A 20451-nucleotide genomic window follows, 5' to 3' on the forward strand; every position below is an offset into this window, starting at 1 on the left:
AGGTTAGAGGCAGAACACCTGTCAGCTCTTTCTAAATTGAAACAGTCTCTCCTATCTGCCCCTGCTCTGGGCATCCAATATTACAAATATCCATTTACTTTATATATACATGAACAGAGTGGGGTAGCTTAGGGTGTTTAACCCAAACTTTTAGTACCCGTTCAAAATTCAGTTGCATTACTCTGCCCAGCTGGGCCCAATACCTTCCAGAGCATGACCATGTCTTAGAGGAGTAGCTGCCACCTCTTTATTAGTAACTAAAGCTGCTAATTTAGTATTGGGATGCCCACTAACAATAATGTGTCCACATGAAATCAAAGCATTGTTGTTAAGATGTAGAATTGTAGGACCCCAAAGTTCTCCATAGCTGACTGTGTTTATTTCCACAATTCTAGGCCCCCTTCTCCTCCTATTCCTCTTCCTGACTATAGGCCACTACGTGATTAACTGGCTGGTCGCTTTCGTGAAGGACCGCATTAATACTGTCCAGATCATGGTCCTCCAACAGCAATATCAAACTGTCTCCACCCCAAAATATGACCAAACCAGTCCTTGAGAATGATGTCCCAAGAGTCCCAAAAGAAGAAGTGGGGAATATAGGACCCCAAAGTTAGAAAGTAGGAACCAAACAACCACAAACAAACTCAAGCTAGGGACTCTCCGGTTAGGACTTCTAATGGTTACTAACAACAGGAGGCTCGTTATAATGTAATTAGGCTCCCATAATTTTGTGTGTACTCTACAACCTGTATAAAAACCTGTGCTTCCCTCCCAAAGGGGTCCAGGTTAGTTCTAGTGTCCAGGACCCAAAACTATGAGTTAGCATTAAAGTTTCTATTGCTTATTACATTGTAGGCATGGACTCATTCTTGCTACAGGGATCTGAACTGGGCATAACAGAACACAGGCATTTTCTGACCAAAGACTCGCAGAATACGAAGTAATTTTGTTGGGCAAAGAAAATATCACCCTGAAACACTGCACATCTCTTAATCCTGCCTCCTTACTTCCAAATTTACAAGTTATAGCAGAACCATTACACAATTGTGAATCTTTAGTGTCTCAAGGCTGAAAGGCCTCGAAATAACCTCCTGGACACTCCTTCAGACAATCCAAATCTAGTCTTACTCACTGATGGCTCTTCTTTCATGACAGATGGCACACTGTTAAAAGTTTTTCTTAATTTCTCCCTTTTTCTATTTAAGAGCCAAAGGAGCAAAAAGATTTCTAGTAAGAGCACCCCCTCCTGCTGTGGAGGCTGTCAGTTGGTGACAGTTACAGGGCTGTGGCTGAGAGTGGTTAGTAAGGGGCAGAGAGCTAGAAAGGGCTTTTTGGTCTCTGGGTTCTCTGGGGAGAGAAGTAGTAGTCTCTGGCTCTCAGAGACTGGCAGTTTTTTTCTAACTGACGGCTGGAGACTGAGAAATGGATTTAAGGCCTTAACAGCCTTGTTGATTATTGATTAAGTTGGGCAAATAGGAAGACAGATAGTGGGTAAATTATTAGATGGACAGAGGAGGTAAGTAGGTAGGGCTTGGCCTGGCAGAAGACACTGCCCTTGAAGGTAGATAGTTTTAGGATTTCTTTAGAAAATTTTAGTTAAGTTTGAGATCTTAGGTATAGTTATAAGCTATTATAAGATTATCCCCACCTTCTTATCTTTTTTCCTAGTAATACTTTCCAAATAATAAACTAAGTATTTTGTGTTTAATAAACTGCTCCTTTGATTTTTGTTCAAACTTTTGTCCCGAAAATTTAACCCTTCACAGCCAGGTGGGCCAGGTAGGAGTTTAATTAATATATTGATCTTCTGTTGTGCAAAATTAGGAAAAGGATAGAAGTGTAACCACAGTGTTAGATATCATGGTATGGTTATTAAAGGAGGTGGCTCCAATTTACCTCAGACAACTCCCACTACCAGGGACATTCACTGAGATTTCACATATTACAGTATTGGATTATCTCCAGTTAGTACTGCTTATGGGAGTATGTGTTCTGTTTGGATTATTTCTAAAATATCAACTGTATCAAGTATTTAGTTTAATCCTTATGAAGAAAAGGAAACAACTGAGAGATTGGGACTACAGTTGTATATCTTGAGGAATATATCTCACAACTGACCAAAACTATTGCCCACCAAACTAAAACTATCTCTAAAGTTGCTCAACTTGAAGATAGTATCTCTCAAATGGCTAAAACTATTATGCAAAAAAATAAAAGAAATTATTGCTCTTTACTAAACCAAACTCAACTATTTCTAATTTTCACACCAAGGCAGCTAAAACCAAAAAACCAAAAGAAAGAAGATACAAAACCTAGCCTACTCTCTTTAAGAGAAGTACCAACTTTTAAACCAAAGAAAAAGTTAGTAACTATTAGGCACTGTAAGCAATTTACCCCTCAGGATATAGAGATTTAAGCATATCACTCCTTTTGAGGAGGAGCCCAGATCTGTGATTTAAAAAAAAGCTAGAGAAGATATACAGGCATTTTTTTCAACCTGGATTGATTTTGAATATCTTCTATATGAGTTACTAACTAAAAGGGGAAAAGAAAAGGTTATCAGGCTTACTAATGAGGCTTAGTGGCTAAGCAGGACCCTCATTGGGACTTTTAATGATCCTCAGGACTATGCAAGATTGTGCCAGATAGGGAGGCAGTTCTTACTGCAATGAAAGCATGTTCTTATATTCCTGGTTCCTGGACCAAATTTGAAAAGTTAAACAACAGATAGGAGAAAATCCTTCTCAGTTTATGGACAAAATTATAGAACTGGGAGAAAGATAGCCATTGACTTAACAAGAGAGATATTAGAAAACTGAGAAGACAGTTTGTAAAGAATTGGTGCAAAGTAGTCAAGGACTATCTCAAAACTAGTAACCCTGACTGGATGAATATGGACACTGACAAATTAAGGAGGGGCAGTTTGTTTATAATGGGCATGAAATGAATGATGCCAATGAGTGATTTAGTGGATGTATTAAGAAAGGAGATAAAAGCATTAAAGGGAAAAACTTAAAGGCTTAAAAGAGGAGGTGCAAATCTTGGGTTAGCTATGGCTCCAGTGCAATATACAAACCAAAGAGAATATACAAACCAGAGACCAATGTGTTATTTGTGTGGAAAAATGGGGCATCTGATAATAAATTGCAGATGCTGGAACAAAATATTCAGCAATTTCAGGAATGGTGGTGTGAAAAGAGAATTCTTTATTCTTTGTCTATTCTAGGTTTACACTTCTGAAAGGGAATCCTTTATTCCCTTTGTCTATTTTGAGTTAACACTTGGTTAACAATAACTTAAGTACACCTACTTAGAACCTCACCAGATTAAAAAGGCAGGATTAACTGTCCTTGGTCTACTTTTGAGTTGAATCAACAAAAGCTTGAATATCCTACTTGGCACTAGGTGAAGGAGCTTGCAAGCCACTTAGAGAGCTCCATCCTTTCAAGTCAATCAGTTAGGAAATGAGAATTCACACCCTCAGAAACTCAATGAGCCAAGAATCTGTATCCTTTTGATAAGAGTTTATACCTACAGAGGATGAGAAGTGGATCCTGAAAGACACTACCCCTCTGGGCAGTGCTAGACAAATTTGAAAGCTGTGATTGGCCCCTGTGAAGAGGGGAAAGGACAAGAAGTCACTATAAAAGTCCTGAATTTCTGGGGCTAGAGGTGGGCTTCAGGAGTCATCCTTGATGGGTTGTCATTTTCACCATGAATTGCCTCTTGGAGGGAACTTGGGTGAGTGAAAATCTGGCTTTCCTTTCCTGACTTCTAGAGATTAATTCCACTAGTTAACAAGTCATGCTGAACTGAGTTGAGCACTGGTGCAATTATCTTCTCTACCCACTTTTTTGTATTTCTGATCTTTCACACTCTACACCTATTTTGTAAATTAAAACTATTGAAAGTCATTTTGACTTGAGCTACAAAATTTTAGTTCAGAGACCACCATATTATTAGTAATTTTCATAATTTTAGTATAACCATTAAATTTAACCCTTAAAGTGACAACTTTGGGAATAATTATTCAAGAACAACAATTCTAGGAAAAATGACAACAGAAACAATTTCTGAGATAACAATTTTGAAAATGTTATATTGATTTCTGGGACAAGATGGACACCAACTTTGAGTGACAAGACTGGCAGTTGAACATCTTGGAATGTACCCAGATGCCATGAGCCAGGGTAAAAAGTCCGTTGGAGCCAACCCTATAAATACCCACCAGGCCTAGCACATGTGGCTCAGTCTGAAGCAGAACTTCGGAGGTGGAAGGTCAGGGGGAGGATAGGCCTATACCTGTAAACCAACCTGTCTTACTGAGAGAGCTAGAGACCAGTCGCCATAATTGACAATAGAGCTGAGAGAGAACAATGACACTGTCATCAAAGATCATCATCAACCTTTCCTAATCTTTGGCTTGACTCTGGCCAAGTCAGGCCAGGGTTAGTGTGAGGGTGAAGAACCTCCATTCTCTAGTTGATCTAGCATTCTCCAAAAGTCTGATCATTAGCTTAGAGTATTAGTAAATAAGGTTCCCAAATCCTCCATCCTTTTCCCTTGTTCCTAACCCCATTAATTAGAATCAAATATAGTGTTTTGTTATCAAGTACCTTTCCTGGGAGATCTTTATGCAGTCAGATTTTCACCATTATTCTAGCAGCGCACTAATAACCCTTATCAATATCTATTCCAAACCCAGGCTGAGGCACGAGAGAGGTTAACTACCCATACAACTTCTCAGTGGTTCCCTGCCTGGGCAACTGTTATAAGGGACATCTTACAGGCTCAGTTGAGCAAGCCTATCAGGAGAGGAGAGGCATAGCTTTCCCCACCAGCACCTACATAGAAGCTGGGGTGAGAGTATGCTCTCTCTCCCACAAAACTCAATCCACCTTCAAAAGTTTCAAGCCTCCATAGCCTTTATTATTATCCATCCCCATATTTTTATAACAGAAATTGTGGGAATGTAAGAAACAGTAACCAAACTGAAGCAAATGACTTGTTAAAAAATATCCATAATGGCATTTGTCCATACAATAGCCAAATTTAATGCTCCTCAATGAGAGGAATTTCAGAGGGGTACACATGGTTCCTTATGAAGGTTTGCCACTCTGGAAGCAAAGAGAGAAATACTTGATTTTGCAGACATAGATCTAATTTCACCAGCTCTTCCAGTCCATTCTCACCTAGATAGCAAGGAAACATGTGACAATGAAAGTAGGGAATACTTTACACAATTGTCATATAGATGCTAGGGCACCAAGATCTTTGCCGAGTACACTTGATCGCAATTGTAATACTATTGGCTCTATAAATGTTGGTGTATCTGGAACACCTTTGGAAGTCCAAAAGCTTTCACTAGGAATACTGTCTGTGAGACCTTTATCTGTGGAAGATTTGTTCCTTCTAATGCCTAACTCAGCTATGAAATTATTGGGAAGAGTTCTGTTATACAAATTAAGAGCTATAATAACATGTACTCAAGATGGTGATATTACATGAGAACTTCCTAAAGAATCTCTCAATTTTATTCCCCGAAAGCTTTCTAGAAAATCAGGAGCCGAATCTCCAACCTTTAAAATACCAAGTTATTGTGAAGCTCTATAGGTTACATTTTCTCAATAGAGCAAAGACATTATTTCCTTCCTAAATTGACTCTTTTGTGCCAGATGACATGGAATAACTAAGACACTTGAGAATACTATAATTTTTCAAAACTGAAGTATTTAATTGCACATGTTGTTGTAAAGCAAATAACTTTTCACTTTTAAACTTCATTGAATTAGTTTGGTTTGCACAATTTTGGATTCAAAATAGTAAAAATTAACCTACTTTACACTTCATAATGTCATCTATTTTTTATTTGGTCATGAATTCTTCTCTTATCAATAAATTGATCTGAAAGGCAAACTATTCTACTCTGCCTTAATTTTCTTATGGGATCCCACTTTAGATCTAAATCGAATGCCCATATGGACCTCATCTTAGAAATTAGGACATAGTACAGCGAATTATTTTGGGCAAGGTGAGAGATCAGTGTGAATGCCTATAGTTTTGTGATGTATGAGACAAGAGGTAAAATGATGAGACTGGCCCTAAATTGATTTTATTTAATCTAAGAGAGTAGGAGAAAAGGATGGAAAAATAGACATATGTTCCTCAATGCTCCATTTATCTTGCTATTCAGTAACCACCATTAGGGCATCCTAGCCATGCTCACAGTAAGTCCAGCCAGCAAAAATACTGAAACACCTTGGATACCTGCTCTTCCTTAAGTTTATAAAATCTTTTCTACACCCACTTATTCACAAATCTCGTCTCAAGAGCCAACCGTGGCTTTCTATTTTGACTGGGCAGCCCGAGGGGGGCAGTGCTAGAGACATCACCCTGGTACTGTGTTGTGATACCTCAAGGACATTGGTGTTTAATTCATGCTGCCATTCTATGCTGAAGAAATAGTTCCCGTCATGCAATTCTTGCCTCTGAGTCAAGGTAAGGTTCAAACCAGGTATGCTGCCCCAGAAATGGAGGAAGGGGAAATTTCCTTCAAAGAATAGGAAAACTGTAGCTACAGGTAAATATCTTTCCACATAGCTTCTATTCCTAAGGTTTCTCACCATTGTGCATTCTCTGATGTTCAGTAAGACTGAAGCTGAAACTAAATGCCTTTCCACATTGCTTACATTCATATGGTTTCTCCGCAGTGTGGATTCTTTGATGTTTAATAATACTAGAGCTGCAACTGAAAGTCATTTCACACTGCTTGCATTCATAAGGTTTCTCCCCAGTGTAGATCCTCTGATGCTTAGCAAGACTAGAGCTCTGACTGAATGTCTTTCCACATTCCTTGCATTTGTAAGGTTTCTCCCCAGTGTGGATTCTCTGATGTTGAGCAAGACTGGAGCTGCGACTGAATGTCTTTTCACACTGCTTGCATTTGTAAGGTTTCTCCCCAGAGTGGATTCTCTGATGTTGAGCAAGACTGGAGCTGCAACTGAATGTCTTCCCACATTGTTTGCATTCATAAGGTTTTTCCCCAGTATGGATTCTCTGATGTTTAGAAAGACTAGAGCTACGATTGAATGTCTTTCCGCACTGCTTGCATTTGTAAGGTGTCTCTCCACTGTGGATTCTCTGATGTACCCCAAAATTTGACTTCTGACTGAATGCCTTTCCACACTGTTTGCATTCATAAGGTTTCTCCCTAGTGTGGATTCTCTGATGTTGAGCAAGACTGGAGCTCTGACTGAATGTCTTTCCACACAGCTTGCACTCATAAGGTTTCTCCCCAGTGTGGATCCTCTGATGTTCAGCAAGACGGGAGCTGCGACTGAATGTTTTCCCACACTGTTTGCATTCATATGGTTTCTCACCAGTGTGGATTCTATGATGATCAGCAAGACTGGAGCTGCATGTGAATGTCTTTCCACATTGCTTGCATTTGTAAGGTTTCTCACCACTGTGGATTCTCTGATGTATAGCAAAATGGGAGCTCTGACTAAATGCCTTTCCACACTGTTTGCATTCATAAGGTTTCTCACCACTGTGGATTCTCTGATGTTTAGCAAGACTGGAGCTATGACTGAATGTCTTTTCACACTGCTTACACTCATAAGGTTTCTCCCCAGTGTGGATTCTCTGATGTTTAGCAAGACTGGAGCTCTGACAGAATGACTTTCCACAATGTTTGCATTCATAAGGTTTCTCCCCAGTGTGGATTCTCTGATGTTCAACAAGACTGGAGCTGCGACTGAATGTCTTTCCACATTGATTGCAATCATAAGGTTTCCCACCAGTGTGGATCCTCTGATGTTCAGCAAGATTGGACCTGTGCATAAAAGTCTTTCCACACTGTCTACTTTCACTAGATTTTCCATCAGTCTGCATTCTTTGATGTTCAACATGAGATGAATTTGGAAGTGGAACACAGAAATCTCTGAAAGCAATGTTATCGGGATCATCACTCATAAATCTTTGTACGCCCATTTCTTCCACAGGAAGACTCATTTCTGTTGATTTCTCCTTCATTTCAACTCTGATCTCTCCTTCTAAAAGAAACAAACAGTAAAACGTACATAGTAAGCGACGATAGTCAATTTACTTTAAACTTTTAGTTCACAATACTAATCATATATTATTGTAATTAGGCATGATCAATTTTTAACAAATAGCTTTTACACATAGTTTACATTTAAACATGTTTTCAGTTTTCACAAAGTAAGGTACATGTTTTGATAACATTCAATAACAATTGTAGTAAAAGCTAATATTTGTATCAGCTTTGCTTGCAACATTGTTGTCCACATCACATCAAAATTCAATGAGACTGCTAATTACCCTGTTAGGTTCTAAATTTAATGTAAGGAAGGGGTTAATATGTTTGTTAGAAGTTCTGAGTTTTTAGAAGGAAAATTCCTTTTCTCCGTAGCAGTTTTCTTTTCCTCTATGACTATTTAAATAATTGTACTTGTAAGGTTTACATGTTTTGATCTTGATAAAATTATCAATATTATCAATATTAATTTATCAATATTAATTGATAAAATTAATCCTCAAAGATATTGATTTAAAACTTCAAAATTTTCAACCAGGTACCTTGGAATATTCTTACATTTGCAAATATAATAGTCATTTCAGAAAAGACATTATAATAATATTAAAGCCATCACAATCAAGTACATATTAACAATGATATCAAATTATTACGAGGGTTATGCATTTTATTATAATTTTATATTCTGGATTTGAATGCATTACTACAAATCACAAATATTATGAGAATACAATCTATTCAATTAACCCTTAAATACTAGTGAAATAGTGAACACAGGAGACATAATTTGACTAGGATCTAGTAACTTAAAGCATAAATTTAAGTTGTCACAATAATTATTTTTCTTCCCTGTTTCTCAAAATAATTATAGTCAGAGACTCTCCCCTCCTATGTGTAGAAGAGGTTAAATTATTTTTAAAACACGTCCAAGGCTGTAGCCGCTTCTCAAGCAGCTTTGTTTTTTAAGTCTTCAGTTACTGAATTTATAAAATTTGTGTGATTATTTTAAAACCTTGATGATTTATCACTTCCAAATGAATATTAATTTAAGCTTCACTACATCCAAATTGTCCCTGATTAAAACTTCTTAACAATGTTTCCTACATATACCAGTTATTCTTTCAGACCCCTGCTTAAAGAAGAATAAAACCTATAGTCTGGCCTCTCTATACCTTAGGACAATTCTACATGCCTGATTAAATATTTCCTTTAAATCATGAACTAGTATCTTTATGTAATTTGCAATCCTCAAATTTAGTTTGATAAGCATCTTTGGCAAATCTGATTATTTTAATCCATATTTTACACACAGCAAGTCTCAATAGATAACTTTTCCAATATAAATTTTGTGCACATATAAAATTAACTGAAATTCCATTTTCTAACTATTAATCAATAGATTTATACTATACCATCAGTACCTATTCAAAACTGATGGTTCTGATTAGCTAAGAAAGTTTTAAATTGCACTTCTGCACTTCAGTACATAATTCAGAATCATTTCTTTTCTGTCTGAATAAGATTTTTCTTGGATTGCATTTAGAATCCTTGGTAATTTTGATTAAATATATTTCTCAGTATTTAACCTGCTGATAAAATTTGGTGGTAGAATCAAATCTGTCCCATTTTTGTCTTATGATTTCTGTGTTCCTTTTCTTATTGCCAGTAAGAAATGGAAGAAGAAATGTAGACACATTATCTTGATGATTCTCACCCTAATGAGAGCAGAGAATATGATTTCTTTTAATCAGTTACATTCTCTTAGAGTTTAAAACACTCAGAAATCCATTAGAGATGTTATTTTTCTGAATTTTTCAAACTCCTCTGTCTTTCCCATTCCTCCGGAATAAATGAGAAATATAAATTTATTTTCTCCAAAATTTCATTGTGATCACAAACAAAACCATAAAATTTAAATTACAAACAGATCAGAGACACATACACATAACATATAGGCACACAGACTGATCAAGGACATATGTCCCGGGCATTTCACGCATTCTCTAACAAATATAAGACATCCTATCAAAAGATTAATAAATCGCATCTTTTATGGCTAAAGAAATCTGGAGAAAAAATAAAGTTTATTATTCAGAAAATTGTTTAACTCTAACAAGGAACTGGCTAAACTAGGATGAATTCTTGGATTAAATTTAGTCATTGGTGGGGCCGGTGGTTGGCCTCCTTTCCATCTTCCCTGAAATCTCTTATCAGGTAATCTGTAACCATTTCCATGGAATTTGTAATTACAATTTTTCTTCCAGTGGTAACCTTTCTCACATCTGGGACACAAAAGAGTTAAGGGCATTGGAACAAAAGCTCTGTACAGCTTTTGAGCCCTAAATTATTTCAGAATATGTTTTTTCTTTCAGGGCTGCCACTATGGCTATACCCTGCATATATGCTGGAGTAAAGTTCTCACTTTCACATAGTCATTAATAGTCCCAGGTTTTTTAACATTTTGAAGCATGCTCTAACACACATTATTAGCATTATCATAGGCAAACTTTTTGACTATTATCTGAGTTGAATATTCATCATTTGTATATTTTTTTATCTCTTGATTTAACCTTTCTATAAAAATCTGAGTACTTCTCCTCTGATCCTTGTCTAATCTCGGCCAAACCTGTGGACAGTTTCTTAGTTACTGGGATTCTTTTCCATGCCTTTAAAGCCCACTTCACACATTGAATTAAAGCTTCTCTAGGCAAATTAATCTGATCAGCATGTAATTCCCATTCATCTATTCCAAGTAACATTTCTTTAGTAACTCTGATGCCCTGTTTCTTATTAATGGTTGCCTTCTATTTTGCCAATTCATCAAATTCTAATTTCTAAAAGAGGTAGTCCCCTCCAGAAAGGGAATATCCAATCAAAGGGGGTCATCCAAATTGCCCCCAAAGTTTCCACCAAATTTAAAGTGTATGGAGAAGCAGGACCATATGAAGTACAAGCTATCTTAATTTCTTTTAACATTTTGTAGGGAAGAGGCTCACATGTAGGAGCTACTTCATCATCATCCAGTTTATCTGCTCTAAAAATAACTGGGAAACAGAATGACATATCTCCTTCCTTCTGAGCATTTTGTACTGCTCCTTTAAACCCTATATTCCAGGGCTGTGGCTGCAGAGCTGGAGCTCCAAGCAGCAGAGGCTCCTCTGCTTTTATTTCTCTTTCCTCCGTTGAAAAGAGGTTTTTAGGTGGAGGAGGGTCCACTGCTAGTGGCTTTTTCATTCGGATTTTAAAGCTTTGGTTTGATTTACAATGAGCCTTTTCCTCCTCCTCTGATTCTAACATTGAAACCTTAAAGATTTCATTCTCTGCATTCTGACCAGATAACAAAGTTGTTTTTTCAGCAGCCGACGAAATTTTTTCTGGCACTTGTTCTGATCCGTGCTCAATATAATAATTTTTCAAATCATTGCCAACTTTTTGCCAGAATTCTAAGGGAATCCACAGGCTACAATTCTGAATAAGATCAAGAAATTTAGTGAGCTGTTCTTTACTTAATTTTACTTCCCATTTCCTGAGGGTGTGCTTAGTTATAGCAATAAAAAGATTGCTTTCCTTTGATTCACAATGTCCCATCCTGTTAATCTATTCTTTTACTTCTAGTGTCTTCCCTTAAGGGGAGAGTTCTGAAAACTCTGGATTTCTTGCCCTTCTTCAGGCAGAAACTAAACCCTGGTAATTTGGGAGTTGTCTGAGGGGGAGGGCAAACCTTTACCCGAATCCAGCGATCCAAGGTCCTTGTTCCAATGTCCCTGTTCAGACGCCAATATCTTGAGATCTATCTATCATCTCCAGATAATCTGATAAAGACAGCTTAGTTGATAAGGAAGTAACAGGACATGGGAGATCTTTCTGTTTGCTCATAGCTGCTTCTTCTAGTTCTCTCTTGCAGCATGGAGTTTATTATATATACTTCAAGACTCATTTCACACAAAAGAACCCCCCTAAAACTTCACGTTTGCGCAGAAATACAAATTATGTCACATCAAAGCACAATGAAGTTATAGTTTTACAAATAATTTTCTTATGAAGATAATGCTGGATGAGAAAAAAGTCTCAAGGCTAAAAATGAGCCTCACTTTATCTAAAAGTTATTTTGCCTGAGCTTGCCACTCCGTGACCTTGGGATGCCTGTAGCAGTTAAGAGAGATATACCCACAGCTGCAGCTTTACTCTGCTGAGTGAAAAAAGGCTGTTAACTCATTAAGTGCTGGTTTACTAAGAACTTAAAAGTATTCCTAAAAGGCTATAATGTTTTTCAATAAGCAAAGGTGTCAAAAGAGGAGTCTCAGATTTTCATCTACTTGAGGCTCTGTTTCTCTTATTGGCCTCCCACACATTCCCAGCCAGAGAGAATAATGCAGCATTTGTAGCAAAGATCCTACTTGGAGAAATCATACCTAGATTCTTCATTCCTGCTACTATTTTGTCAGATTCTGGTGGTCATTTTGCTAATTTGATTCTGAACCAAGTTTATCAAGTGCTTGGGATAAAAAGACATCTTTGTTCTATATATAAACCTCAGTCGTCCGGACATGTGGAGAGAGTGAATCATCATTTTAAAATGATGATGGGAAAACTCTATTCAGAATGTCACTTAAAATGGCCAGAAGTGAGGGCAACTGGGTAGCACAGTGGATTCAGAGCCAGGCCTAGAGACAAGAGGTCCTAGGTTCAAATCTGACCTCAGACACTTCCCAGCTGTGTGACCCTGGGCAAGTCACTTGACCCCCATTGGCTACCCTTACCACTCTTCTGCCTTGAAGCCAATCCACAATATTGACTCCAAGAAGGAAGGTTAAGGGTTTAAAAAAAAAATTAAATGGCCAGAAGTTTTACCTATGGCACTTTTCCATATCAGAAGCCAGCCAAATAGTGTTACTCACTTATCACCACTTGAGTTACTATATGGTCAACTACCATGGCACGGAAAAACTCCACAAGAAACAGACTACCTATCCCACCTTGGTATAGAATGCAAGATCTATGAATATATCACTCTGTTAAAAGAAAGGCTAGATGAGTTACACAGATTAGCCTTGATCCAGCAAAGAATGCCACTAGATTTCAGCTTGCATAACTTTAAACCTTGAGACACCATATACATCAGAAACTTTACCAGAAAGTCAGTACTAGAACCAAAATGGATTGGACCTTATGAAATAATCCTAGTAACCCCAACAGCAGCAAAAGTTAAAGGCAAAGACCCATGGTACCATTTCACACATATAAAGTCTTCCAAAGAAAAGCCTCAACAGAAAGACCTAACCATAGATGAACAGCAGCAATCAGAAAATCAAACTATATAAGACCAAAGCAGTGACATTGATTATGGCAATCTCTAAAAGACTCTCACAAAAAGATCAAAATTTTGTGGCAACACAAAATTATTTACAACACAATGCTACACAATCACACAACAGTTCCAGATTCAAGGTAACAACTCTACAATCAAGTCGACAAGAGTCAAGATGGGTTTTCCAGCACAGAGGAAGAGACAGAAGACAAAAGGACATAAGGACATCACAAAGACAATATCACAAGGACATCACAAGAGACAATGCACAAGAATTACACAACGATCTGAACTGTTACAACACCTATGTGACTTGGACAACTTCACCAGAGAATCACAACAGCAACATGATCAACTGTACAAGATGAAGTTTGAATGGTAAAAGGTTAATACATTCAAACACAAATCAAAGGCATAAGTTAGTACATCCATATATTAGGGTAGCATGCATCAGTATATTTGGCTGATTGACAAGAAGGATTCTAAAGGAGATAGCGAGAATAAAATCAAACAGAACATGTTAGGTTGTATGTCCAACACTGAGACACTTAGATCTACTTCACATGTACATAGTGCATAATATTGTAAATAGTTGGAGTAATGAGTACCTTGGCCATGATAAAAAGAGAACTTGTGTTCCTTGATATGGTTAAACAGTACTTGAACTTACTCTCATAGTTAAAAAAAAAAAAACTTCACATACAAGAACCATGCACATATGTATTATACTTGATACTAACCCATAATAAAATAGGTTTATTAACCCTAGGGAAAGCTTAGTTAGGAATATGTTTATATTTAGCCAGCACAGCGACAGTGTATTGTAATTATAAATTTCTTAAATTTATCCATAAGTAAAATGTCAGATAGACATAAATAGTGTAGATTTAGCTAGAGATGTTACTAATAAATTAATAAACTAATATAGTTTAAGGACTTATTTGCAAACTAATATTCCTAATAGATTAGGTATTATAGAAGTTTGAGAAAGTTAAATTTTGTGTGTTATGAACGTTTATTAGAAGATCGGTATTAGAAGTTACTAGATAGCTTGTTACAGTAATGCATTGCCATAGAGTAAGTGAGAAAAGTTACAAAGTTAGAACTTATTATTTTGCTACAGACTTACATTGTTGTTTATACATTCATATTCAAATCTGTTCAACATTTGTATTCAAAACCCCAAATCTTTCCCAGTTAAAATTTTCCCATCCATGTCTTTCACATATGTAAGAGTAGACAGCTTAAGACATAGCACAGATAGGAATTTCTTATTTTGAGATTATAGATAGAGGGATAGAATGCACAGGTAGGTTAGCATAGTGTAGAATTCACCCACAAAGATGATTAAAGAAAAATTTTCAATTTGAAATTTTCAAAACCAAAAGCAGCATTTACTGTAACAGCAACCTCTGAGAAGAAAATGGAGATCAACATGAATGACAAATGACAGTTACAGAATTTAGAATTTACTCAGATGCCATGAGCCAAGGGGCAAAAGACAGTTACTGCCACCAGTATAAAAGCACAGGAGCTGATCCTATCTGGGCTCTCAATCTTGAGAACAGGTACCCAGGTGGTGGGAGGGTAGGCCTAGAGATCTGCTGGTGTGCCTATATCTTATTGCCTTGATTACCAATTCATCAATTACTGAATAGAGCTGAGAGATATATACCAAACATCTAATCACCAAGAATAATTTCATCAAACCTCACTCCACCTGGTTAAGGCCACAGCCAGGCCTGACCAGGGCCTGAGAGGTAGAAGGAACTTCTCCAGCCAGCTGCCAGCTTAATTAACAACTGATTATTCAACCTTAGCACCTGTAGTCTAGCATAGCCATCCCAACACCATTGTCCTTATCCTTAATCCTACCCTTTGAGTTATTATAATTAAATCCTTGAACTTATTCAGGTGAAGACTGTTATTATTCCAAAGATCAGTTTAATAGTCTTGCATTTAAGGGGAAAGGGAATACTTTAGTTAAGCCACAGTCAACAGCATTATTCAACATCATTAATAATTATTCTCACTATAAACATCTATCCATCAATCCAACCCCAAGTCAAGTAGCCAGAGAGGCTGTGAATCAGTTCACAGCTTCTCACTTAGTCACTTGGGCTTGAGCATTGTAGGTAGGACTGGTGCTCAGCTGAGTTGTAAATATTGGTGAGCCTGGTGTTTATTATCAATCCTTAGAGTTCACCTAGGTTTCCCATCCTTACTCAGTTAGGTCCTTATACTATCTGAGGATCTTGGGCCATCTCTTTATCAGGCCAAAAATAGAAGCACGATACCTCCCATAACACTAAGCACTGTTTTTCATCTTCAGCCTTTCCCACACTAAGGAGCTAATGACTCTCTTCCTCTAGGAACAAATAAAACATTTCTCCCTAATGCTCCAATAACTGCATTGGAACTAGAGCAGACCAAATCCTGAAGATCCCAGAGGCTTCTCTCTAGGCTCTCATTTCCCTAAAGTGAGGTGCTATGATCACTGATTGTCCAAGAACAGGACAAAGCCTGAGCCCCAGAGACCAGGAAAGGGCCTGGGCTGATGATTTAGGGAAAGCTTAGCCTTGGATCACTTCCAAGTAAGGCAGCAGTCTTCATTCCTGCTCATAGGCTGCAGGTCAATTGAGAGAAGGAAAATCAGGAAATCAGCTCCCTGGCTCCACTATACATTGAGGCTCCCTGATCTCAGCTGGGCCCTCACCAAGGCAAGGCTATCCTGTGTTGCCTCTTTCATTGATTCCCTTTGCCACCCACCACAGCAGCCTTCCAAATATTTCCCTGGTTCCCAGCTTTCCTTCATGGCTTCCTTCTACCCCCTGCCTCACCTGCTGAGCTGAGAAGTTGGCCTCATATTTCACAGAACACAAGCTGGACCTCTCTACAGAGCTCTCTTATCCTCCACATATCACCCAGCTCAGCTGACTTCTTTTCCTCTCTGTCCTCAGGGTCAAAGGAAAAGGTCATTCCTCTTCTAGCTACAGAAAATCTCTCCTCATGTGCAAAGAAGCCCACCCCATCCCTCATCTATTCTTCCCTGCAAGGCCCCCACTGTTTTTCATCTTCAGCCTTTCCCACACTAAGGAGCTAATGACTCTCTTCCTCTAGGAACAAATAAAACATTTCTCCCTAATGCTCCAAACACTCTCACTTGATTTCTTCCTCCCCATGAGATACTGTCCAACATCTGTCCTCGGGTTCAAGGCTAAACTGCTAGAGATGGATACTTGCAGTGAGTTGTGCCGGTGCCTTTCTCTTGTTATCTCTGCTATACTTTCCCCCAGAATCCTAAGTCTGCCTCTCCTAAAGCCGAAGGCCACCTGACCCCATTAGACCTCTAGTGCTCCTTCTCTTCAGAGCCTTCCCTCTCATGACTGGCTGCCCTGGAGCTGGGATCTAGAGGGCTTCTATAGAACTGTCAGCATGCTGTTGTGTGCTCCAGCAGAGTGTGAGCTCCAAGAGGGCAGGGGATGTCCACTGCAGCCCTTTATGTCCCCTATAACTTAGCTTGGGACTTGGCACAGTGCAAGCACTCTTATTTTTTCTGGATACTAGTGAGTTCACAGGGGATAACCTCAGCCCTTTTGGCACCTGTAGGAGACTTCCAGGACCTTCAGTCCCAAACACTGACTTCTTAGAGGGGCACAGACTGATCCCATGAAGTGTTATAGAGAATAGAGGTTAGAGATTTAGTTAGCAGAAAGTAGACTTTAGCTGGGAAGAGCTTGGAATTCCAAACTTAGAATCTTGCCACAGAGGACTCTGCAGTTGGCAGCTGTTGGTTTTCTAAGCAGCTGTCTGTGAGCCTGTGTGGTGTTTGGGATCTCAGTACTTTGGAGCTATTCCTTGAACCTGAATAGAAGATCTTCAATCAAGAACAGTGAAGTTGCAGGTTGAGACAGGATTTTTACTTCCTGTCTCTATGGTTCCTCTTTCCTGTTACTGTGAGCTGGTTAATCCCTACAAATCTCTATGGTAAGAGGACCTCTGGGTTCCCCGTTAAATTAAAAAAGGAATAAAGAATTCCTTTTTACATCTCCCCACTCAGGGTCCTGCTCCCCTCCCCATCCCCAGCCCCCCCCTTATGGCCCCTTAAATGGAGCTCCAGCCAAAGCTTTTCCCCACAGGCCTCTCTTGGCCCAGAGAATATCTGACTTCTTTGTTTTTCTGAGCAGCAGCAGCTAGCCTGTAGCCCCACTCCCAGGCCACTTCCTCCCCTCTTTCCTCCAGTGTAGAAAAGCACATCTTGCCCAATGCTTTTGGGTTCATTCTCTGGGCCAATTGCCTTTGGTGGGACCTGAGAAGAAGCTGCCTGGATCTCCCTCCCAGCTTGGGATCTGACTCAGTCCCATCCCTCCTGATCCCAGCTCTGGCCCTCTGTACCCTGAGCTGGGGAGGGAGAAGGGACCCAGAGGACAGAGGTTTTCCCTTCTCTTCCCAGGCTAAAGGCTGCCCAACACAGGGATCTCCATGGGGTGAGGGGCCACAGGAGTCACCAAGGACCAGGCCTGCCCTCAGGAGATTAAGCTACCAGGGGGGTGGGGGGTGGGACAGCTTGGAAAGAGAAAAGGGCCCTTATCCCATTTTCCCAAACACCCAAGAGGCAGTAGGGCCTTGGGATTCCACATGGGATAGGCCCAGGCAGAGCCTCCAGGGCAGAGGGTAGGAGCCCAACCCCCCCCCCCCCAGGGAAAGAGCCTGAGGACTCTGCCAGAAGGGGGAGCTTGGAAGCATAGGGAAGGGGAGCCCAGGGAGGTGCTGGGAAGGCACACAGTCCAACAGAGCTCCTGGCAAGGAGAGCAAGGATCCTGAAGAGCCTCAAGTGTTCCTGAAGCAGCTGAGCCTGGGGAGCTTGGATGAAGGGGTGCTGGGGTCTAGGAACTGGGAAGGGTGCCCAGGACCCTCTGGCACAGCTGAAACTGAGAATCCCTAAATGGAACTGGAGCCAGGGAGCCCATGGCCTGGGATGTAATGGGAACCAGCCCAAGGGCCAGGGGGCCAAATAAGGGGGCCAGGAAAGGGCTTTGGCTCCCGGGAGAGGAGGAGGCTGGGGGTAAGATCCTCACAGAGGGTCAGCTCTGAGGGTAGAGCAAAGGAACCTCTAAGCAGGAGGTGGGGGTCAGGACACCTGGGTCAGGAATCCCTGGGCCCCTGGAATGGCCCCTCTGTCCCCAAAGACCACACCCCAACCTCTAAACTCCACCCCAGGGTTGGGGTTCCCCCTGGGCCTCAACCCACTAGGCTAGTGTAAGAGGGAAATAGGTTTGAAGCATTTTGGAAGCTTAGAGAGACAGGCAGGAGCCGAGATTGCAACTGGAACACAGAGAACTCTCTCAAAACCCTTTAGGCAGGAGAGAGGCCCCCTCCCCCTGCACCCAGCCCCTCCTTCCCTCTCCCACCATCCTAGGGACCCTCACCCTGCCCTCACCCCAGACTTCCTAGATACAGCCTGAGGGAGGTGGGGGCAAGAGAGAGCTCCTGGTGGAGAGCAGGGCCCCATGGGAGGATGGGGTAGGGCTGAGGGAATGTGAGGCCCACAAAGAGGGGCCATCTGGGGGTTCTGGTGTTTAAACCATCTCAAGAGAAGAGGGTTCAGTGCCCGTGGGGAGAAGAGAAGGAGAACCAGGAGGAAGGGAGAGAGGGAGGTAGGGAGGAGAAGGAGGAGAACCAGGAACAGGGCCTGGATGTGGCCAAGAGGCCAAGGTGGGTCAAATCTGACAAGAAACTGGCCCAAAGTCAAAACTCTGCTCTCAGGGGGAGGGGCTGCAGGAGGCCCACCTGGGAACTCTCCCATCCCAAAAGTCCTCAAGCGCCTGGTGGAGGACCCCTTGGGCTGGGGAGGGTCATGGGGGTCCCTCTCAGTGCTCCAGGGGGAGATCCTCCAGCCAGGAAGCCCTTCCACGGGGCCAGGCCAGGCTCAGGGTTCAAAGACAAAAGGGGAGCCACCAAGAGCACAGGAAGGTCTGAGGCCAGACTGGAACCCAGGCCCTCCCCAAAGCAGGCCTGGCACTCTCCCCTGGGCTCCTCAGAGGTCCAGATGGAGCTTCCTTTGCCAGAGGTCAATCCTCCCTGTGGGGAAAGTCCTCCTCCCTCGTCCCTGACTGCAGGGCCTTCCTGGGGCTCTGCTGGCCTCCTGGGCTCTCTTCCCACTTCCTGCCAGCCTCCATTCAGCCTTTGAGGTGACTTTCCTCTGAGGCAGCCTCACTCACTCCATCAAATCCTCCATGATGCTCTTCAGTACTCCCAGCCCTAATGGCCCCATCCCCCTTCTCCCTGTCAAACCCTCTGTCCTGGGTGAGTCACACCAGCCTCCTGGGGGGCTCCATGAACAGCACCTCCAGCTCCTGGCCAGGAGCACCTTCTCTGACTGTCCCTCATTAGCGCCTGACAGGCTCCCCCTCCCCAGCTCCGAACACTGTCCTCCCCGGCTTCCCTACAGGCCAAAAGACAATCTCACCTCCTCCAGGAAGGCCTCCTGAACTCTTCACTCTCTGCCCTCTCTCTGGTCATTATTGCCCGTTTAGCCTAAAAACAGCGTGTGGGTCCTTACAGGGCACCATAAAACTGCATCTGGTACTGGCCCCGCCCCCCCCTCCCCGGACAGCCCCTCCAGGCAGGACGTTTTAGCAGGAAAGAGGATCCTGAAGAGAAAGCCAGAGGCCACAGCTGACCACCCTCAGACACCAGAGCAGCCCCGCGGATACGTTGTACCCAGCAGGAAATTGGCCCCAGGGCTGCCCATCCCGCTCCGCTCAGGCCCCAGCCAGCCCCGCCCAGCGGCAGGGTCCCAGGACGTGGAGGGGCTCCCGACTTTTGGGGTATCCAGGAATTGCGCTCCAGGAGGCCCAGGCGGGAGGTCTGCCCGAGAGGGACTCGTAAAAGGGAGAATCCGAACTCAGTCAGGTTCTCGGCCTCCCGCCTCCCCCGGGCTCCCCTACCTCTGGCCCCTCCCCACTCCGGCCCCCCTTTCCCGCTGTCCCTCCTCCCCTTCACAATTACCGAGGCTCGAGGCGCGGGGCGGAGGAAGTTCCGTGGCCTGTGAAGGAGCCGAAGCAGGAAAAACTTTGGAAGC

At 41.6% G+C, this 20451-nt stretch overlaps 1 protein-coding gene across 1 annotated transcript; it reads right to left on the minus strand.

The window, feature by feature from the left end:
- Positions 1 to 5810: 5810 nt before the first annotated feature.
- Positions 5811 to 7893, minus strand: LOC123230499 (zinc finger protein 420-like). Its single transcript, XM_044656641.1, has one exon. The coding sequence runs from the start codon at positions 7891 to 7893 to the stop codon at positions 6610 to 6612; it is 1284 nt and encodes a 427-aa protein (XP_044512576.1). The 3' UTR covers positions 5811 to 6609.
- Positions 7894 to 20451: the final 12558 nt, after the last annotated feature.

This window comes from Gracilinanus agilis, chromosome 1 (genome assembly GCF_016433145.1).
Source record: "Gracilinanus agilis isolate LMUSP501 chromosome 1, AgileGrace, whole genome shotgun sequence".
Taxonomy (NCBI): Eukaryota; Metazoa; Chordata; class Mammalia; order Didelphimorphia; family Didelphidae; genus Gracilinanus; species Gracilinanus agilis.

Coding starts and splice junctions, on each gene's coding strand:
- LOC123230499 (XM_044656641.1), bottom strand. CDS start 7,893: ATGCAGACTGATGGAAAATCTAGTGAAAGTAGACAGTGTGGAAAGACT.